A 24,400-nucleotide genomic window follows, 5' to 3' on the forward strand; every position below is an offset into this window, starting at 1 on the left:
GGGAGATTGACGTCACATCGTCTAACAGCGTTATTTTTCTAATTGGTTGGTAGTTACAAACACATTGAATTAAATTTCGTGCCCCTATGCGTTGTAACATGACAGTCAGAACGCCTAATCGGCATCTCGGTGGAGAACGCGGTATCACGTGCTGAGCAGACAATTATCTTCTATTAGCATGGTAGATTATAGAATAGGATAATTGGAATTCCCGGAGGACGTCTGGTGAAAAAAGAAAAAAAAAATCGTTATTGTCGCAAATCCAGGGATGTTACGTTAAAGGTAGGGGATACCTTTTACAGAACTCCCAAAATGCAGCAAAACATTAAATTTGAACCTCACGGGACTTGTTTAGGCTACTGCTAAGAAATTTGAAAGTCAACAGTTATCTACAATTTGAATAATGCACAAAACTCAACTACTCACAGGGGTGTATCCAGGATTTTTTTCCGGGGGGGTCGTAATCAAAATTTTTGGACCTTTTTTGCGAGGGAGCGGAGCGACCGACCGGGGGAGGTGTGGGAGGGGGGTGTCCCCCCTCCCACGGTAGGGAGTTTTTGAATTTTATATCTTAAAATGGGGCCATTTGGTGCATACAAAAGTTACTTTTTCGGCATGGCAGTGCGGCTTTAAGAAATAAGGTATGGCATTGCCATTGAAATTAACTTACGAAATTTACGAGGTTTTTGACAATTTGCTGGAACACCACTTGGTCACTTGTTTTTTCTTGATTGTATATAGGGTAAAAAGCCCTCCAAAAATGTCTCTTACAAAAAGTGGACCTTTTGAAAATTTTGGGGGGTCGTACGACCCTCCCGACCCCCCCTTGCATACACCCATGACTCACTAGTTCTATGTGTCAGCCACACTCAAGCCTTTTTGTTGCAGTCTTCTGTATTTTTCTTATCTATAAACACAAATCTAAAAGTATGAGAGCTGATGTAATAACATATAGAGTGTGTGGCAAGAATGTATATAGAAATGTTTGTACGTTTTAATGAACTTTATTCACAAAATATACATGATGGACACACATGCAGTGCATGGGTCTGCAAAGGTAGCCTAGTAATGTACTGGAATTTACGGTGAGCCCCGAAAAGAATTCAATTCAAAATCTAACGGTCAATAAAAATGTACTAAATGTTACCTTCCACTTTCAATACTTTATGGGAGTTTCTAAAATGATGCTCTCTTAAACATACCACTGTGTTTATACAACTCTTCATTTAAGGCATGCAAATGGGATTCCCTACCTTTAAAGGGATGGCATAGTTTCGGGTTGAGATGGGGATTCAGGTTTTAACTCTTTATGAGATAACTATAGAAACCACTTATTTGAAATATTAAAGAGCATCAATTCTAAGAGGAATGAAAAGTTCATTTGATGAAAATCGGTTTTAAAATGGCTGAAATATCTAGAAACAATGCAAAACGAAGTTGTCCTATAGTAAAAGATGGGACCCAGTTTTTATTAGGACCACTTTGTTTTTGGATATCTCAGCCACTTCAAAACTGATTTTCATCAAATAAACTTCGAATTCCTCTTACTTTTCATGCCCTTTAATATTTCATATATTGAAAGTGGTTTCTAGTTATCTCACAAGGAGTTAAAACCTGAATCCTCATCTCAACCAAAACTATATCATCCCTTTAAGTCTGAAACTGGGTGTGAAAGGCGTAAAGCTTGGACCCCGGCGCAGACAAGGGGCATAGATGTGGACAATACCAGGGAGGTCCCTGATACTTCTGACCTAACGTACAAAGCTCAGCCAGAGATGTGGAGTTTATCCCCCACCTCCCTGTGACAAATAAAACACAGTCGTTGAAGGCCTCACACCTGTTTAAAATGTATACAATAAATGATATAATTTTATGTAAGAAATTGAACATGCATGAACTTGCACCGCGATACCAGCTCGACCAATGGGTTTTCGACTATATCAACTATATATAGCTAGGAACCTATATAGTAACGTGTATTATTTCATGAACACATTACAGTCAAACAACCTTGCAGCAGGTCGACCTGATGATTCAGTTGTGGCTGTTAAAATGAGACATCTGAAGAGTGAACTCATGACACAAGAATCTCGGCATGTTCGTGAAAAATCATGAAAATCATCCCCCGGCGAATTTCGAAATGAGGCCCAATCACACGCGTTTGGGTGTAACACGTTAAACTGAGATACATATCTGAGCAGATTGAGATGCATATCTGAGCAAATATACATACCCATCAATTCATTTTTAAATAGGAAAAAGCAAAGAGGGGGAAAAAGATTGAAAAAGTATGTGATCTTGGTTGGATGGCTGGGTCTGATTTACGGCAGGAGGGACACAGGATCGAAGAGGAGGACACGAGGAACTCGCGCCAAATTGAAACAAGCCGTCGGCCCATCAAACCGGCCAATTCACCTGGGAAGTGGTCGTACGACTTCCAGTTGAATAAAGACCCCTTTCGGTGATTGGCTCTAGCTTTTAGATTTTAAGAGCATGATCGGTTTGAGGTGATCGGCTCAATTTGCAATTATCCACAGCTGATGGTACGCCTTGAAATCACAAATTGCCTCCCAATTATCTCACGCCGGGAACAAGGGGGCACGAAGGGGGAATTGGCTCGCCAACTATTCAGTTTTGAGAAATCCTGAAAAACAGGTTTTGAGTCGCTTTCTTTATGGAATGACGGTGAAATATTCCTTGAAAACACCTTGAAAAATACACTTTCACAAGTCCGTACCAAAAGGTGAGGTGTATTGTCCCCAATATCAGAAACAAACACAATCTATCCACTTCTGATCTCCCTCTCGTGAAAAAGTCGCTAGACAAATAGCAGAAACAAAGCCTGTGCGAACTCGTAAAGAAGCCTTTGAGGTACTTTTCGTTTTCCACCGTAGTTTCGGCTGGTTGCGAGCACCGAGTTCCCTTCCGTTTCATTCACTCGAATGTTTGCACGCTGCCCACTTGACTCTGAGAATTGCAGCGGCAAGTGGCTTGACAGTCTTGTTTAATGAAAGCTCTTGTCCTTTCCAGGCATAAATATTTAGACCGTCACGTGGGATTATGGGTGCCATTAAGTGAGGTTTGTATGTGGTGAGTGCTGCTGTAGTAAGCAAGTTCAGTTCGAGCACTGCGATGCTACGTCAATCAATGTCCAGCATTCTGCTTGAGACAGGTAGGCCTTATTTGTCACCACTTCGTAAAAATACAATCGATGAGATCGAAATCTATCTATCTAAATTATGCATCTTTATTAATTCATATATATATATATATATATATATATATATATATAATGCTGTAGGCCTATATACATATGCTGTAGGCCTATATACATATTTATATATAAGGTGGACACTGAGGAAACAATGTGATTATTCCATTGTTTTATCATGATCATGTTATTCATTTGATCATCATGATTAATATCATACAGTGGTGATGGTACAGTAATTGCTGTCATGATAGAGGTAATAGGGATACCATTACCATCATTTTCACAATATTATGATCAACGACCGTAACACACACACACACACACACACACACACACACACACACACACACACACACATAAAGCAAGCGCACACATCAACAGCGCTTGCAACAGCGCTTGCATGATGTGACGAGGAGGGGCACTTCACTTTGACAAGTGTAGTTGAGCAAGGGACATGACGCCCGCTAGCGACAGAACGCGTCTATCTCCTTCTTCCCAATGGCTTGGTACAAAATCCCCGTAGAGTTTGACGCAGCGATCAGTTTTTGAAGGTGCTTCGCCGCGGTCGCCACGAAAGGAGCACGCCCCTGTTTTGGCTGACACCTGGGCGCAAAGAATGTGAAGAGCCTGTCACCAAGGACGGGAAAATATTCGGGAATCCCAAATCCAAACCTCGGGATTTTCAAGAAGCAGCACGATCACAAGTTACCCTATCTATTTGCAAGCGTGTGGTAGCTTCTTCATTTTCATACCTGGTCAACTTGGAGCTGTACCGCAATGATATCGCTTCTCATGTTTTCTGATGAAATTTGACTCCCGACCAATCACATGTCTCCTCGCTAGCTCCTGGAAGAGACTGGTAGACATGACTGCGTGCACCTTCTCAGGAATCTTTTTTAAGGGAAGACTTTAACAGAGAGTGATTGATTTGAGCTGAGGGAAACGAGTGACTTGAGAGCTACCCACTCAGTCTCTTCGTCAATTGATTCAATGCGCCGGGCGGGAGTAGTTTAGTTTCGACGTGCTGGCTGCTTAGTAGCGGCTCGGAAGTGGTGCTGTCTTTTGATTGGAAATCATTCCTGACGAGAGTGCACGATGTCGATGTCTACTCTATGATTTCTGTCATAGATCTCCGCTGATAAATGATTTGTGGAACTCGACACGACAGCTCGTGCTGTTTGCGTGGACCCGCTCTTTCCGCTCGATCCAAATATCGCTCATCTCGCTCCACCTGACAGGAGGGGGAGGAGGAGGACTCGTCCTATTCTCTTGATTGACCCATTTTCGGATCCGCGTTCATGCTCTGCCTTGACGAGCGACCCATCCCCCATCGCATTTTACCTTGTCAGAGATCATCACGCTCGACGTATATATGTGATAGATCTGAGTAAGTGAAACATTTCTCCGGATCGCAGTGCTGCTGCTACCAGGCACCACATTCGCGGGTCTCTTTCGATCATTCTTTGGACGTACGTGGCAGGAACTGGGACTCAAATATCTGTGCCGCTCGCATCGCATCGCAGCAACGCGATCGCACCAAACCATTCAAATGCTCGCATTTTTCTTCAGCCTACGTAATGGTAAATCCAGACGGTGATTCTGCATTTAGCAGAAATTTATCAACCCCAAAGTCGTCAGACATTTCCCGTGTGATTGGATGATTGACCTAATTGTCCCTGCACTGGCAGACATCCGTTTGTTTACAGCGCGCATCGCAGAGACCTTCGGATCGTTATCCATAATTCGGCGCAAAATTAAGTGACGTAATCAAATCTCCATTATTGGCGCTGTTTGTCCTAACCTCGGACAGTCGAAATAGCAGTTGTATTTTCCCCATTTATGAATACGGGATTCTAGATGCAAGGGAAACTTCTTACGCTTTTACACTCCTTCCCTACGCCGCACTCTTAATAAAATTTCGCAGCACACGGTTGTACGGACCCATGCATTACTGATTGCCTTACTGATTACTGTTAGTCTTAGGAGTGCAACCCTGAATTATTAACAGTATAAAACTTATTCGTTTCATCTACGATTTTCACTTTGTATGCTCAGACGAACAGGTAAACGAACAGACGGGCCGACAGACAGAAAGCGAAAAACACATTCGGAGAAATAAATGGAACTCTATTGCTGAAGGGACTAAAGTTATCTTCTCTTTGAGAGAAGAAAACAAATTTTCTGCAGTCGTCTGCAACGCATGTCTGCACAAAGGCGCGTTCCACGCACGATCAGGTTTTATCACTTACCTGGGCTCTCCGTCCGTCCGAGGGTTTATTGAACTTTCTTTCCCCGGTTCCTGCCTGAACTCCAGATGAACGCATGCAGAGACAAAATATTGGCGTGCGCTAAAAATTGATGAACAACTAATCAAAGCGCTTGATGTTTTGTTTTGCTATGAGGACAGCTAGATGATTACAATCTGCTTCGGGCCTTCAGTCGTAAAAGAAACCTAACGGAAGGAACGCATGAACAGTGGAGGGGGAAGATACCGAGCGGATTATAGAATCGACTGGTTTTTGCTTTGGGTGCCCATGTGTTCATGAGATTGAGGTGACATCTTTCAGTTATTTTGGAAGATTTCAGCGAATTAGCCTGGTGTGAAAATTCAGCTTATTGAGCAGGAACATTCTTGGGCTTTTTTATTATCACTTCGTGATAGAATTGGAGAATTCTGTGACTGGATTTAAAGCTCAGTGTGCTAAGGATGGAATCACGTATCATTAACGTCATGCTCTTTGTTGCATCCGTGGCGGCTGTCTGTGGGATAGCTGTAAATGGCTATCTTCACAGCTCAGGGTAAGTGACCTCGCTTTCCCCAGTACCCTCTTTCCGAATCGATTTCTGCCCGCGTTTTTCACGTTTAATGTTTTTTTTTTTTTTAATGTATGCGCTGTTATTTCAATATTATACTTTGATTCAGTCTGCTGTGTTGTGGGTGCTAGAGAAGTGTTAAAGGTGAATGTGTTCATATTAAATGGATAGATGTGTATTTTGTCATCCTGGGTGTATATTGTGTAGCCATATTGTGTAGCCATCCTGGCAATAAGAATTCTGCCATGATTTAGAATCACAGCTGAAAATGCTAAGGCTGTGATGAGAACTAATCATGAGGCTTAAAAAAATGCGAAGTCTGCTTTTTTTACTTCCAAGATATATATATATATATATATATATATATATATATATATATATTGAGGGAGAGAGAGAGAAAGGAAAAAAAAAGAAGTACTGTAAGCAAAATATTCTTGTGATCTCGACTGACATGAGAACAATATTGCGTATCTTTCGTGATGTTTTGTAATTAGGGTTCTTGAAATCAAATTAACATTTTCTGACCTTCTTACCTGGACATTTTGTATTAGCTTTGACACATTCTTATTTTTCATTAGTGGCACCAACATAAGGCTCCCGTGTTCCACATAATGTTTAATTGTCGCTTCCTACATAATCAGCTCCCAAGAGCTGTTATACCTTCCTAGCTTATTTTCTATTATATCGCATGTTCTGTGTATCACTTGTTTTGAACTGATATGTCGCCATGACAACAAAGGAGTTCAGTATCTTTTTAACTGCTCTCGAATTACATATATCTCTACAGACTGTATAAACGGAGACTATTCTGATCATTACACTCATGTTGTGACTAGTGTGTCATCAGATGCCCCCCCCCCCAAAAAAAAAAAGAGAAAATCAATCTTTTGTGACGGCTTAATTGAGTTAATTACGAATAGAAATTACAGTACGTTATACGTGACAGAACGGTTTTGCGTGCAAAGATGAAATCATGACGTCCGAAGTTCAATCTCCTCACAGCCTCCCCCTCCATCTCACTCCCCTCGCCCCTCTCGCCCCCTCCCCCACCTCCAATAAAGTTAGTTTATAAAATTGGTTATGCCCTATAAACGCTTCAAGTTCAATTGATGTCAGAACGGACGTGGAACTCCGCTACTTGACAAGTTGCAAGGTAAACCATGGATCTATAGAGGGTAAACCGGTCAACGCATAATTTATTTTGTTTGCATTATATGGGGAGATCCCTTCAGCGTGTTCGCGTTTTTTCCTCTATAGTCTTCTCCCAACGACCAATCGTTGTCCCATCATTTAGACTCTTCTCGAACTATCACTGAAGTTGAATCTTGCAGTTTTGGAAGATATTTGAGACATGTATGTAAAACCTCGATATATTCACCTGTCTTGTCGGTGCCCTGGAAAGACGATGATCTTGTGATGCCCTCCTATACTTTCACTTAACTTTCACTGTGTGTCAAACTTGAATAAACTACATTCAACTTCTTTCTTGCAGTTTCGACTGCTGCTGTTACAAAGAATATAGGAAACCAAGCTGTTAAATACAGGAATCTGTTATACTTCTTGAGAGAAATACATCAACTTCTGACTTCAAACTATTGATCGGCATATACGATAGTAGATGTTTTCACTGCAAAATGTCACTGCGCAAAAACTTCACTTTAATAGTCAACTCACCCGCACGTTTATATCATACTTGTTATCTGGTATTGTTTATGTGTGGGTGTTCCCCAAAACACATTTTTCTCTCAAGTGCATCAAACCAATTTGCCTGCATGATAATGGTGAGTTGTCAAAGCCGTGTGAAATGTACTCTGTGAACAGCCACATACCCATTCGTTTATAAACAGACCGGATGTATACTTCATACCAAAGGGGAAGCCAGGATGGTTAGCAATTTTTTTAAAAGGATGGTAAAAAAAATATAGGTGTGAGAACTTCTTCAACGCATGAATTTGCCAGTCACGAACAGTTACCAATTACAGGGAATATTAGGGGGGGGGGGGGGGGGGGAGGGGGGTCCCGATTGGAGGACCCGAGTTCGAATCCCGCCCAGTGCTTACGTCCTTGGACAAGATGTTTTTACCCACTCTGTCCCTCTCGACCCAGGTGTATAAATGGGTACCTAGCAACGCTAGGGTAATAATAATGGCAGGGCCCTGTGATAGAGCAGTGGCAACACTGAAGAGGCCACCCTGGGTAAATAAGACCTTATTATCATTATTATTATCATAACCGCATAGAATGCGAAACTCCGTGCATGAATGAATATCCATAGAACCACATAATATTTCCTCAATGATTGCTTGGTTGTTTATTTGTTTGTTTGGTAACCATTTCGCATGAGTTGACGAATATGTGTTTTTGTGACATTTCGCTGTATGGCACATTAAACCTTAGTTACTAAGTGAGTATCTTGCGCGGTCAACAAAATGGCGCAGTAGGCCTATAAATGCATTGACGATGTCGGTCTTTTATGATTTTGGCACCGTCGTTACCCTCCCCCTTTTTGCTTTTTCCCCTTGTACCCCTCCTTCTTATATTACCCCCTCCCCCTTCTCAGTTCCTCTCTAAGCGAGCATCGTGTCACATGTCAGAAAAAAACAATCTCTCGAAAGTTTGACCCGAGAGAGGCAATGAACATGACATAGATACCTGTGTGACATTCCTAAAATATATATCTAAATCCTTATAGACACATCCCATCCACAAGCGTCTCGTTCATATCATTCTCTACGTTGCCCATCGGAAGGCAATAGATAACGATTCACAGAGTTTGCTCACATTATTCTATCTCTTCATATTAATATCAATAGATCTATAAATCTTTAGAGACCAGCAACAAAATCGTGAGATTCTGCAGCCGGACAACATCCTTACTCCCCCCCCCCCTATAAAGACCAGTCCCCCTTCCTCCACCCCATCCCATCTCCGAAAAACAACCACACCGAACAAAACAAAAGCAATCCTAAGACGTAGATGTATATACGGGGGACAAGACCGATTTCAAGTTCTTACTGCTATAATCTAAACAGACGGTAGAAACTAGATTGTCTTTTTCAACAATACATTTCACGCCCATCGTTTTTATTATCAAAGCGCCAACTCGACACCATGTGAATCTTCTGCATTTTTTTAAAAGGCTTACTGTGTGCAATCACATGACAATCTCATTTTGGCACGGTGCAATTAGTCTTTTACCGTCCCCCACCCCTCGCTGAGGGCAGGATGTCTTTGTACGTGGGATCTATTTCCAGGAATGTGATGGAAGACATGTTTTTGGCAGGTTTCGAAGTCACATCACCTGACATGAATCCAGGTCAGGTCCGACGTTTCCTGTCCTCTGATATTGGCAGGTTCCAAGACTATATAGTGTCAGCTTCTTCATGATTTAATACTGTTGTATGTATACTTTCACCCATATGCTGAAATTCAAAAATGTTCAACTTTGACTTGTCTTGGACTGGGGGGGGGGGGTACATTATGAACAGGAGAGTTGTTCTAATTATACGTAAGTCCACTTTAAAGGCACGATTTACCATAGATGATTTAGATTTCTAAAATGTGAGTTAGGGATAGAAACAACCACTGTAAAATTTTAATCATTATAATCAATGTTAAATGCAGGTAATTATGCTAAATGTGAACAATTAGTTGTAATAAAACTGTTTCTATACTATGAAATCATATACAGTTATGGTTTAGTAATAAAATATTATCTTATATTTTAGGCTATATTGTAATTCTTTTATATTGTATAGGATGTTTTGTGATACAACTCACCTACACATATGCATCAAATGTGATAACTCGAACAGTTTTTGAAATCACTGCTCCCAATGGTAAACAATACCTTTAACTCATACAGTTTGGAGTTGCACTGTACGTTTTCTCATGCAGGCGCCAGCCAGAAGTGAATATGCTTTTCAGCCACTATATACCCTATAGCATTACCGTGTTTTGATATTTTGTTCAAGCTGAGACCGTAAATGTAGTGTCGGATAACTTCTTTAATCCTCTTTTGCTGTTCCTGTAAACTTTTGAGAAGACTGATAGTTTTCAAACAATTTGCCGAATGACCCAAATAATCTTTTGTTGGTTGTGAAAAGACGTATTTTAGACTTGTCGTATATAATCCAAGAAATTCAAAGCTTCGGCCCCTTTTTTTTTTAATCGAGAGTTATCAATGATCTGACTTTTTGACCTTTAATGACATAGCAACTTAGATATCTAAAGCTGTATCTCGCACGGGGCAATTTTACTCCCCAACCCAACAAAAGAGTTTGCAAACACTTGAATAAAGGCTAAAGAATAAGATTGGTGCTGAGGGGGAATTAGGTTGCCGTGTAGAGATTGTTATTTTGTGGAACGGGATACTGGGAATAATGAATGAAAACAAGATTACTCGTGTCTTCAATGAGCCGAGGCGTATCAGAAAAGGTGACTCTGTTTTCTTATTATATTCGTGATGTTATGAATAAACTAATGTTTCCCGCTGTACTCGTAGCGCCAGAAATGATGACATTCATATAGATATTTGCTCTATGCCAGCTTTATGTAAATACAATAGTAGTGAATGCGAATGGGGAAAGAAATAAGCTAGCACTGTTGTCCTACATTTGACATTAAAAATGCATGAATGATTATTGTGCTCACTTTCGATATCCTTATACAATGTTGCATCACAAGTAAAAAATTAAAGGGGCATTCCGGACGATTTTCATAATGTCACATCATGTAGTATATAAATCGACAGCTCCGTGTATAAATTTGTGGAATTCATTGTTGTCCTTGAGCAGAGAAACCAATAAACTGAAAATCTTAAACAAATTACACTGGACATGAAGTGTTGATGACATCAGAGCCTCACATATTTCAGAAATGTAGCAGTGTATTAAACTTCCATTGCATTACCGCCTGCTCAACAAGTTCACCTGTGAAGAATGTATGCATGCCTTTTTCTTTTGTTCTGCTTTCTTGAGCCCAAACTCATGCATTCTTATGGCGAGGCTGACATGTCATCATCCTTGTTCATTGCAATTTGTTATAAATGTTGAAAACATTCTTATTCCTCATCCCGATCCCTATAAATTCTGAAACTCCGTACTCATTTTAGCTAATCTATAGTTTTGTTTTTTTTTTCAAATATAAAAGTCTGAAAATCATCCGGAGGTCCCCTTTAATGATGAAAGTGCCAATGTAAAGTAATCCGAAACTGGTGCTGATGTGACTTCAGACGAGTAGGTCTAATGAGATATTCAGACGACCTATACAGTGCTTTGAGTTGTCATCAATTGGCGACAGATAGAGGGGAAATATAAAGGGGAAAAGCAGCTGAAAGAGAGGTCAGCGAGAGAGAGAGAGAGAGAGAGAGAGAGAGAGAGAGAGAGAGGTATGAAAAGTGATACAATACCTCACAATGTTTTTTTAAAATTATTAGGCCTATTTATCTACTCATACATTATGGCATCACCTCTACATAGTAGGCCTACTGCATGGTTTTATTATACAGTTCGTCATTCTGAAGGTTCGTTATTCCGAAGGTTCGTTAATCTGAAAAAGAAAAATAGTCAGTTCGTAATTCCGATGGTTCGTTGTTAGTACGCACTTTTTTTCGGATTAACGAACGTTATTTCATTTTCGGATTGACGAACCTTTGGAGTGACGAACCATCGGAATAATGCCACAAACGTTCGGATTATCGAACCGTATACAGTATTTCATTTTCGGAATAGCGAACATCAAGGTGTCGGGAATTTTTGTGTTTCCTAGTAACGAACCTTCAGAATAACGAATCTTGTTTCATTTTCGGATCAACGAATCTTCGGATTAACGAACACCACCCGTATACTACCAAGGAGGTACCACACATACCTCCTTGGCGATCCCACCTCCCTGGTATTACACAGTATAGGTGTGTGTCATTGATCATATCAGGGAGGTGGGCCCACCTCCCTGATCATATTATTAGTCCGCAATATACCACGGACAACCGGTGCCATGGGGAAACAATCCTCTGCTCCTTAAAGGACAAGTTCACCTTCATAGACATGTGGGTTGAGTGAATGCAGCAATATTAGTAGCACACATCAATGAGAGTTTGAGGAAAATCGGACAATCCGTTCAAAGGTTATGAATTTTTGAAGTATCTGCTCAGTCACGGCTGGATGAGAAGACTACTATAGCTTGTGATGTCATATGAGTACAACTATACAAAGAAAGTATAAAGAAAATTCAAGATATTCTCACTTTTCTCACATAATAAACTAACACTCGACTTCTCTCTTTCAGAAGTCAGGGGGAATAATATTACCCCTAACATAAGTCAGTAACAAGTCGAAGAAATGTACACTTTATTCAAAAAGTCAACTTGTGTGAAATTCTCTTTTTATTTTCCTTATATCGTTGTACGCATGTGACATCATACACTGTAGTAGTCTATTCCTCCAGCAGTGATTGCACAGATATCTTAAAAATTCATAACTTTTGAACGGATTATCGGATTTTCACCAAACTTTCACTGAGGTGTTCTACTAACATTTTTGCCTTCACTCAATCCACATGTATATGAAGGTGAACTTGTCCTTTAAGGTATACCTTATTGTTATTATAAATGCATACATGTGTGTGTGTGTGTGTGTGTGTGTGTGTGTGTGTGTGTGTGTGTGTGTGTGTGTGTGTGTGTGTGTGTGTGTGTGTGTGTGTGTGTGTGTGTGCGTGCGTGCTCGGCAAAGGTGAGTGAGATATAGGCGTGGGTACAAACGAAAATTTTATGAATGCGAGATAATAGGAAGTGTCGTATTATTACAAATGAGCCACATCATCCCAATACGATTTGGCAGTTGCTATGTTAACAAAGAGTTTCGTTTTTTTTTTATTTCTTTCTTTGCATTCTTCCGTCTCCCTTTTCCCACATTGCAGGAAAAAAATAAATCACACATTCTTCTCCTGTCCCCTTGTGCACATTTCTTTCTCTCTTTTTGATGTTTTTGATTTTTGCGGTCAGAATATGCTCGCTATTATAAATACGCTTACTATCAATCTAAACCATCGTCAAGTAGGACTTTTTAAATGCGGGGTCATGTGGAGGCGAATTCGCCAGTCCTTTCATTTTTAGGGGGGAGCTGCCTTTCACGTTGCAGACGACAAAATATGGAGGTGAGAAGGTCACGGTTAATAGTGGCGCACATTTCAGGCGATGTCAGATAATCACTGACGACCTGATCCCGATGCGACCTCGCGGAATTTGATGACACTCGGGGGAATGAGCAGTAGTTTGGTGAGCAGCCCATGGAATAGAGGAACACATAATCACTGCTTTCAATAATGTATTCCCACCTCGTCGAACATGAAACATTACACCTATATACAGTCAGGGGGATGTAGGCCTACTGTACTTGTTAGGGAGTGCCTACTGATCCCCATAAACATTGCATATCTTTCTCCTTTTTTCCCCCTCCAAATTTTCTTTCACTATCTAATGGACAGTTACTCTGCATGGGGTTGATAATATTATCATTGCTGAGCTCGTTTTGTCTTCAGAGCTAGACAGCTTCATTATGATGTAGAAACCAAACAGTGTCATAACCAGTCTCAGTCCTGGAAAAAAGAGGCACTTTTCACTTATCACCCTCCTTCCCTTTAACTCTCGCTCCATAGTCCCATGGTCTTCTCCCCCATCTCTTCTAGTTCTAATTCTAATTCCACCTCCTCCTCCTCCTTCTCCTCCTTCTCCTCCTCCTCCTCCTCATCATCACCATCATCATCCTCATCCTACCACCATCATAACTCATTCGTCATCTCCTCCTTATTTTTCAACGTTATTTGCAGTCTTGATCATTGATTTTTCTCTATAAATGGTACTAGACAGTCTATCTGAAAAAAAAAAAGACATCCAACAACCCTTAACTACTTGTAGCTGCACGGATTACACATTCTACCACCCATAACAAGAGACTAACATAAATACTGAAATTATGATCATACAGATCGTAATTGACGCATAATATGTAGGGAGAAATGGATTAAAAAAAACTTATTTCCTTTTTGTCGCTCAGTATCGTGTTAAAAAATCGGGTTTCAATTCATCACAAAGTATCCTGAATGGTTTCTTCCAAGTTTCTTTCCAATTTGCCACATTTTCATCAGTTTACAAGACTAGTGTTCGACATCAGTGTAATATCGATCCACTCTTTCCACACTCTCTGGAGATACCGTACCATGGTCAACACTGTTGCGAATTTGCTCACCCTCCCCTCCCCATCTCTTTCTCTCTCCTTTTTTTTTTCTTTTCATTTCCTCTTGATACATGTACCAATGTTTGGCTAGCAGTAAATTTTGATAGCCATTTTAATTTCTGTCTCGTCTGTACTTCCCTTATCTCCTCGGTCTATCACCCAAACGTCACGCTAAAAAACGGACGTACATCGATAACAGTTACGGCGCACGCCGCGATAAATAGCGCAGACGACAAGATAACTCGGTCCACTCTGCAAGGGCCTTGGCGCGGAGGAAACGCAGGTCACGTGATAACTCATGTCGTAATAATTGTGACGGAACCTTCGGGTCAACCTCCAATATGTCATGAGAAGGGAGTGGCTTGGCTGTAACTTCTTTATCACGTTTTTTTTTTTTTTTTTTTAATGTTACATGTCAGAATGGTTTATGAAATGAAGAGAGATATAATTTCACTGCTGACATCCGAGTTTGAACATCTGCACCACCTGCACCCGACAGTTCATTAACCCGTTGGTTTCATTCCACATTGTGACGTGTTCGCAGCAGGTTGCAACGGAGAGACTTTCTTGCTTTGTCATGCTCGTGCTTTGACTAAACAAGTTAAAGTTGAGTTAAAGTAAAATGTGCTCAATTGTGACCCTATAATGTAAACTCGAAGAGTGGTTATGAAATAATATATAATAGCAAAACCTAGTTCATTAGGACTCAATTCTCAATAATTCTCAATTCGAAATAATGTCACTTTTAATGTTCTGAAGTCATTTGATTAATGTGCTTCATCAATCAGTCAAACGCCAATGTTTTAAGCTCTAATTGATAGAGTGTCGCATGCAAATTGATGTGTGACGTCACAATAGTGTTAGTTTTTATGAACCGGAATAAACGGTACAGGTCATATTATCCACCGTAACATGTATATACATAAGACTGTCAATCATGATCAGGAATGGTATTTTGGTGGATCTGACATCGAATGCAGAGTAAGCAGCTGGTAATGGTATTTAAATGTAATGTAATTGGCCTGGAATTCGTTTTCGTCAACTCCACGACGATAGTATCTGTTCGTGCGTGCAGGTGCATGCGTGTGCGTGTCTGTGGCAACTCTTTTATACCAGCCATTGCAGCTGGCGCAGCGCCCCTTCTCGGCTGCTTGACAGCCACGAACCACGCATCACACGCTAATAATAACATCATAACGTCGAAATCAATATTCTGACAGCCAGTTGCTCCGTCATTGAATATATAATACGTGCTTTGCGAACCTGGAAGGATCAGGAGTATAGTTGCTTTTGTTTAACCGTAGGCCAAACTTTGCTTCTGACTTTGTATATATCTGTCATTGCTATGATCTGTCTGTTGTATGATTAATGTGAGTCACTGAAATTAATAAGCACGAATATTGTGCTCCCACCGAGTAGATGAACAATAATTTCAGGTGGTTTTTTTTTTTCTCTAGGAAGGGAACTGGTGCGATCAACAATATTATCTGGTTTTATAGACGGAACGCGTTTGCAGCTAGGTGAGAGATGGCGTTATTTTGTGTTTCGAATTCCACTTTTCAAATAACTTCTATGATTCTTTAGAGTATGTGTTCTCTCTCTCTCTCCCCTCCCCCTCCTTCTTTCTCAAGAGACATATAATCTGTCAAAAGATTGATCTGTCTTGTTCATCTCAGAGAGTCGCAAACATTAACAATGATTCGCTGAATTAGACGAGTCTTAACGATAGTCACAGTTGAGCGACTGAACTCGGGTCGTTGGCCAGCGGTTTACTTAACCTTGTTTGAGATAAATGTTGCGCTGTTTGATCCCTGCCTTTGTATCATGAATGTTTGTAGATCTAGAGCGCGCCACCCTGAATTCTTTGCTCCGTCTGAGACGTGAATGATTGGCTACACAATCGTTGGCCTCAGTCTTTACGGTGAATAACGAGAAATCATACCGTGGTGGGTGATATGTTGATAACTAAATTACGATAAATTGCGAGTGAAGAATCAGACTAAACAGAAATACATACTGATAGTGCGAGATGACCAAGGAAATAACGTCGCAGTTTGTTGTTGTTGGGTTTTTTTCGGGGGGGGGGGCGGGGGGTATGCTCTCTTGAATGTATCTTGTAATGTAAATCATAGTTGTTTGAATGTACCTGATATACTTTCACTGAGAGAAAATGTCCTGCTATTTTGATGTATAGCTTAGAAAAAAAAGAAAGAAATCGTGCCACAACTTCTCTTGACATGGTGCCCAGGCTTGAAAACACTTATCGGAGGACTGTGTGTATGGACCAAAGATATTGTTCGTACAGAACGAAAATTTCGACTCAAGTCTCGGTTCCAGGTCGATTCCAATAGCAATCCGGCGAATATAAGAGGCAACACTTTTGTGTCAATGAGTTTTATTCCTATTGTTGAGGGACGGGCACTTGAATGACTTAAGCACCTACTCAAAATAGCTCTTTCCACCCTTACTTCACGAGCTTTTACGCCAGTCACCATCTATACTTACCCTCACTCAATGATGAGAGAAAACACCATTCAGTACTTGTGAATAGCTCTTTAAAGATTAATTGTTATTATACCATTCATCGGTCCAGTAGTTCCCCAAAACACTGAATGTGCTTTTATCTCTTTATACCGTAATAATAAATTGGTGTGATGCACTCTGTGCTTTGTCACAGACGTAAACGCTCAGAGCAAGGAAGTGAATATACGTCAAACGCAGCTGAGGACGAAAGTCGCTCAGGGCTCGTCTCTGAATATCGTTCTAGACGCAGACAATGTACAGCTCCGCTTCAAGATCTAATAAGGTGGTGGAATTTCAAAAACTCTTGTTTGCCTAAACCAGCCCATGCTCAGGGATGATGATCCCATATCTTCTTTTTTTCTTCCAGAAAAAGCAGAAACAAAACACCAGCCTCAAAAAGGCCACAACAAACCAGGTATCATAAACGCATATCGACAGAGTTTATACGAACTGCCCCGACAAAATGCCTTTTAGCGTCACTCCCAGATTTACCTCCTTTCAGATTTATCTCCTGTTCAGATGTAGAGAAAGAATGCCGTCCGCAAAATATTCAACTCTGCCAAAAAGTAAAAATAAAGTGGACAAATTCTAAGATGTAGGTGTGATCACGTCCGTAAGATACTCAAAGGATCTGTAGAGCTATCTACCCTTCCCTACACTGTCACAATCTCATCTCAACTGTCATCCCGACGCATGGAACTTGAGTAGAGTGAGCGTACAGAATATATTTTCATGTGTGTGTGTGTGTGTGTGTGTGTGTGTGTGTGTATGTTTGTTTGTTTGTTTGTGTGTGTGTGTGTGTGTCTTTGTGTGTTGTTTGGCAGTTTGTTTGTAACGTATGGAATTGACACCACACATCAGTTGATGAAAATTGAATCACTGTCACCTTCAGATTTGTGTACGTCATTCATACAACCCTCCGTGGTTCAGCCATCGCGCACCTGTCTCTCTGAGTAATATTGATATTATAGATCCTACGAAAAGAACGCACTATAACAGTCAATGTCTGGATCATCCATTTGTCTCCGATTTCAAAAATTAAAGAGAAAAAACACAATTTTTGCAGGATTGTGTAATGTAGACATGATAACTGTGCTCCCTTGCAACCGCGGGAATGATTTCGATTTCGCCTAGTGTAGAATATTATTGAACACTCGCAAAAAAACCTACAGGAAAGAATGATTTGTGGGTGAAAACTGATCCATTCCTGCACGAGCACGTACATTGTATTACAGTAAATAAAAACAGGGCCTCGTTTTTCAGAGATAGTTGCCAGTAATATGCAAGGATAAATACCTAACACATTAATCTGTTTAGTGTTGATTTAACCATAATTTGCACTGATATAAAGAGCGGGCAAGGATGCGGAATAGTAGAAACCGGAATGATGCTAATAAACATCACGTGGGAGCAGAGGACACGTTATATCACTCATGACCATGGGGTCAACGTGCACAGTGAATAGCAAAATCTCATCTTGTGGAGGACACTGAAGCACTTGACAATAACGACCGGAAATTCAAGGAAATATGATTAATTTTTCTGGCAATACCAGCCGCCAGTTTGACCATTGTATGGACACCCGGATGGACACGTGCTCTTCTGATGCTAAGGCGATTTTCATCTGGAAAAGTGCAGATATCTGGACTACTAGACAGTATACCTGTAGCTGGAGAAGTACAAAGAAATTTCAGTCCTTTATAAGTCAGATATTGACAACTGACTGATCAAACATTTTGTCATACGGGGATCTATATTATAGATTATAGATTATACTATATAATTTAAGACAAGCAAAAACAAACCCTAAAGAAATTACACGATAATCATGACATGATTACATTTCTAGGTATCATCCATCGTATCAAAGTAAATCGTATTAAATAACGCATCAAAAGTCAAAATGATTATTGGTTCACTTATAAGATGTCATTGATGGAGTAATAACACTAATTTGTTTTTGAATGAAAGCTCAAGGTACAAAATACTATAGATAAGTTGTCGGTATTCTGCATTGTATTTATAACTATACACGAAAGTACTGTATGTACCAAATGTACCTTAGTCAGCTTTTGTAACCGGAGGAAAAGATAATTTTGTCTTCGTCAGTATTTGTGTGAATGTGCGAGTGAAAAAGGGAGATATGTAAAATGTGCTTAAGCCAAGGACGATGTAGGGCTTAATCCAGTGTGTAACATCGTTCTTCAAATCCAATATGGCAGGCCTGCCCTTTATGAGACTTTGGTGACGTCTGAGAGAGGACTTCATTCTGTCATGACAATAGCAGGGGATAATTTGTTTAGATCACGACAATCTTAAAGGTCCTATTTACCTTTGGGAGCAGTGATTTAAAAGATGTTCAAGATATCACTTTTGATGCATATGTATAGGTCAGTTGCATCACAAAACATCCTACCAATTACAATTTTTGCAGTAAAGTCTAAAATATAAGGAGATATCACTATTATTTTTCATAAAACCATAACTGTAGACGGTATAGTCTGGAAACATTTGTTCACATTTTGTATATTTAACGATACCTAACATCAATCATACTGATTCAGATTTTTACATTGATTGTTTTCATCCCTAACTCGCATTTTAGAACTATTTTGAAGCACTAATGCTGGGTTTTTGTGTTATCTGCAAATGGTAAATCATGCCTTTAACCTACACGACATAATCATGCTTTTATGTCATCTGGTGATGTTTCATCTCGAGCCATTCTGAATTATGATGTGCTCGTTTGTTTTCGGCAGAACTTACAATTCGCCTCTCTTCATTTTTTTTTTTCATGTCCAATACAGCTCGTAAGGTCGTGACATATCACGAGCTGGCGTGATAGACTGTGAGAAATGACAAACAATAAGGAACAAAACTAAAACAAACACACAGCGTTATTTTCAACTACTTCCGATGCATATTCGAGTTTGAACCTACCCCTACATGTAGGTCCTACCATGCCTACACAGTCTGTATATGGCCGAACAAAGTTAAAGGAATAGTATAATATTGGTTGAGGGTGAGGATTCAGCTTTTAACTTTTGCGAGATTTAGAAACCACTTTATGAAATATTAAAGAGCATACATCTTTATTAAAGAGGAATTTAAACTTTATATGATAAAAATCCATTTTGAAATGGCTGAGATATCCAAAAACAAAGCAAAACAAAACAATCCTATTAAAAGGTGGGTTTCACCTTTTTTATTAGGATCGTTTTGTTTGGAAGAGGCTTCAGATCCCCCCTTTTTGCATAGTATAAACGAGGTATCAGACATTTCAAAATTCCTTTAAACCATGCAGGCACGGGACCTGTTGCTCTATGTATACTGGTGTAGGTCCTACTCCTAGTCCCGTGTCCCTGGATCAGCTCACTTTTTTGGAATCCCGATTAGTTGTATGGGAATACTGTATAGAGTGTGTCTAGTCGCATCAATTTGCTGTGAGCAAAAAAAAAAACATTTATCATACGGACCAATTGGTAAATGGTTATAGTTTGGCCTTTGTCAAATCAATGAATTCTCTTTTGGCTCTCGGTCTTCTATCTTATCTAGGTTTCTGTTTCCTTGCGCGATGTTGGACTCTCGTCCGGTGGCTATATGCAAAGAATCACTGAACTCTCCGGCAAGAGCGATTTGTCTGGCGCGTTGTAAAGGACGAGGATTACCGATAGCATGAACATTTGCGCGTCGCTCGATCGATTATCAATCGTATCTGTCGTGTCGTCTGCAACCAGGTTTATCCACGTCCAATGAACTAGAAAGCTAGCATCTGCTCCTATGGTGTGGTCAATTTTCGCGACATGGCTGCTAAAAAAATGCTGGGGGAATAAAATGGCAACGAAATCCCCCAATGGTTACATAGGAACCAAACATTCCGCTTGGACATTATCAAGGGAAAATGAGAGGACACGGACGAACATTTGTAACCACACGATATTTTCCAAAATTCGCATCACGACTGTACATTAACAATGAGCTCATTCACGTCATGGTCACAGAGAAAATGTTGCCTCCCCCCCCCCCCATCATCATCTGTCCTTGTGATGCTACCAATATCGAAAGGATATTGAATCTATACTGTATCTTTTAGAGTGCAAATCTTAGAATAGAACTGTGCTTTAGATTTCGATAGACCACAAGACTTTCATGATTTATGTAAAAGCTGTCGTGCTTTGTTGATTTGGTGCGGTTTGGCTAATAAGAAGAATCTTGCTCACTTTAATGGAACGGTTCATTCAGACCCAAGTCATTTGTCCTCGCTGCATGGTATTTTGCGGACCATGTTTTGGAGAAAGTAGCGCCGGTCAAATCCTGTAAAGCGAATGATTGCAAGGTCCCAAATACTGTAGTCTACTTTCAGACGACTCAAATGCTGATCCTTGATCTATTAGCATCAAACAAAATGTTTTTGTTGCAGTTTTACTGGAAATAAGAATATGAACAGAGGCCATAATGCTGTCTTTCTTCAGCGTGGTTTCCTAATAGGTCCAGAACAGTAGAACTAGAAGTCTTCAAGGGAGGCTTGTGGAGAGATGGAACCGATTTCATCCCAAGAAACAGAACATTTAAATTGAGAGAACAAGAGAAGGTACTGGAGAGATCAAATCTAAATATTGCAGAATGTTGGCTGTCAGAGGCGATCACGGATCAGCAGCGCACAATCCCCAATGACCGGTGTGCCAGCAGTGACTCTGGCTTGATTTGTTTAGGGCCAGTAACGAGTCTCTACTCGCCATAATACATTCAAAATGATGACCGTCCTATACCTTTAAAAAAAGACATGCATTTATGCGTACAATGACACCACACAAACTGGGCAAAAGAGCTAACTGTCAGCTGCATGCACTTTTAGATTTTTTTTTTTTAAACAGTCTCTTCTTACAATCTCTAAGGACATTGCTATTGATTGCTTAGCCTTCTGACCTCCTGAAACGTGTACAGCTGTATTTATAAATTGACTCGAGGCATAGAAATGTTACAAATGCTGGTTGCCCTCCTAAGTCTCGTTCCCTATATTAGATTCTCGAAGCTCAGAAGACATTGTATGAGGCAATGCTGAATTGATTACAGTGTGGTATTGATTTTGTGTAAGTTTGTGTATTCAAATGTCTCTTTGCAATTGCATTTTTGTTAGAAATGAAATGAAATGAAATAAGATCGACCAGCTTAAAGCATCGGATGGGTTAACTGCGCTTCCGATCTACTGGAGTATTCTGTAAACACGTAAAAGTAAAAACAGTGAGAACATTACAGCCACGATTTATCTGCGGCAAACCGGAAACATGTTTCTCATCTTTCTGTTTCACATTAATAAAAGTTGTTTAAGATGACTTACCCCACCTACAGGACTGTCAGTAGTGTATAGTTTCCTCAGAATCAGACATAAACAAATAAAGTAGACCTATGTGCTGTTTTAACCCCGTAAGATGGGACAGGACAATCTAACTTTTTACACGTGCTTAGAAAGTGGTATAGATGTTTTGGGGAAAGTTAGAGTTTCACATGTTTTCAAGACAGTGATATCGGCAGCTAACATCTTAGTAGATTTGGTTTGCGTGACATACCAAATATCATCAATATCAGGAGTTGGTCCACAATTTAGCTTCTCCCTTCTCTCTAAAACAGCCACACAATCACTCAACGCGATGAATGAAATTGATTTCCTACCAAATCATATCAAAACGATTATTTTACAGGAAGATTGCTTGCAAGCATGGCAATAAAGGGGGACTTTGCTTGCGAGATATTGACACGTTACCTCATCTTCTTTTCATATATTTTCTAAAACATGAACCAGTTAAAGTACCATTGACGTAAAAAAAAAACTATCATGAAGTTATTTTAGACTTGAACTTCTCAGTCATAAAATGTCTTAATGTGGCTACTTATTTATACATAATGGCTTTGCCAGTTGTAACTCGCATCCGTGCCTAAACATCTTTCCTTTTGATGATTCTCGCTGAGTCGAGATGAGTTTCAAAGTAACTGACTTGTTCCATTTACCCCGGACGCACCTTTGTAAATTGTAGACCAAAAGATTGCAGCTTAGACAGGCAGCCCGTGATGGCGGGCCAGGATTTCGTCGGATAATCCACGTAACCACGAGTACTGCATCAGCAAGATAAGCTCAAGCAGCGTATTTCTGGTATAGTTAACATCCATTAATATGATGTCTTCAAACCTTCATTAAAGCGTCATGGCGGAAGCACCACATCGGCAAACGATTTAGCATCTTATGAGGAAAGCACACCTTTTTGAATTCAGCGAGCGTGCTGCGTAATCTACTTAATTTCAGAAAAAGGGGGAAGATTTAATAGCATTAGCCGGATTCTGTCGTCGTCCATAACTACATAAAGTCGGTTTGGCGACATTTCAAAATCTGCAATACACGTTTGAACTCTTACAGTCTGTTTCACAGAAGAGGAGGTTGGGTGCGGTCCCATCATGCAGTCGGGTCGGAATGGTTCTACTGGAGAGAGTGCACGTACGTAACCACACAGGTGGCAATAACAGTATAAAAAAGAAATGACGCAATGACTTCACCTTAGTCTATATATGAATCTATTCAAGGTGCTTGAATTCGTTCTTGCCAGGTTTGGTAAAGCTCCCGGGCGCCTTTCGACAACCTTTTGGATGATATGGATATACACATAATGTTATTAAAGTGTAATTCGAGCAAACTTGGACATATTGGGCAAGAGAAAGAACCGTGAGGCCTGGCTCCATTAATGCAGAAATTTTTGGTTTGAATGATTGACTGAAATAGATTCAGAATGAGACTGTGTTGACTAATTTCATGTTTAGTCCCCTCGATATGTTATGATGGAATTGGTTAATTGAATGTAAGGTGTCAGGGTATAAATAGGAAATATGAGAATAGTTATGATAATTATGATAGTTTAATCCCATGCAGCATTGTTTTTTAGGACTAGTACTAGTAGTAATACCACATGGTGCATGTTCTAGAAAACCGCCGAAGGATTGGTCACGCGTAACACACAATAGGAGGGTCGCTGAAATTGAATTGTAATCTTGTACTTAAATAGTGATTAAACATTAGTTATTGCTAGATGAGTTCAGAGACATGCATCAAACAAATCCTAGAACACAGAAGCCGATATTTCTGATGATGAAAAGTATTCGACTTCTCTCACGGTGACAAGTAGTTCTTGGACGTAAGAAACATAATAAGATAAATAGATTAGAGGGTGAGAGTTATACCTTATTGTCAAAGGTGCAGCAGAATTCCACGGTGTATTACCATCAAGTGTTTGTCTAGCCAATTCATTATACATGTATAATGATCACTTCAGTGGCCTTTGACTGGCCACTATAAGCAGTGCATGCTGCATTGGTTCGTGGAGAGGGGTGCAATTGTAGGTGGTATGAGGACCAGAGGGGTGCGATTGTTAGTGGTATGATGACAAGAAGGGTGTGATTATGGGGACCATAAAGAGGGGCGCGATTACTTGCGGTAACAGAACTAGAAACGAGTGAAGTTGCTACGTCGCTACGTCAAATCAGGGAGGTGAGACTGGCCAAATAAAGGAGGTACCTCCTTGGTCAATTGGAGTATATGCCTAAGATCTGCGGTCGTGTATGTGCTAAAGCA

At 40.2% G+C, this 24,400-nt stretch overlaps 1 protein-coding gene across 1 annotated transcript in view; it reads left to right on the top strand.

Annotated features, from left to right (window-relative positions):
- Positions 1-4,726: 4,726 nt before the first annotated feature.
- Positions 4,727-24,400, top strand: part of LOC139740390 (epidermal growth factor-like protein 8) — an 86,149-nt gene continuing 66,475 nt past the window's right edge. Inside the window, exon 1 of the mRNA XM_071650984.1 lies at positions 4,727-6,013. Within this exon, the coding sequence (XP_071507085.1) occupies positions 5,922-6,013 (92 nt within the window). The 5' untranslated portion in view covers positions 4,727-5,921. The remainder of the gene's footprint in view (positions 6,014-24,400) is intronic.

Source organism: Diadema antillarum, unplaced genomic scaffold, assembly GCF_040938485.1.
Source record: "Diadema antillarum isolate AM-2024a unplaced genomic scaffold, OU_Dant_1.0 seq00000850_RagTag, whole genome shotgun sequence".
Lineage (NCBI taxonomy): Eukaryota > Metazoa > Echinodermata > Echinoidea > Diadematoida > Diadematidae > Diadema > Diadema antillarum.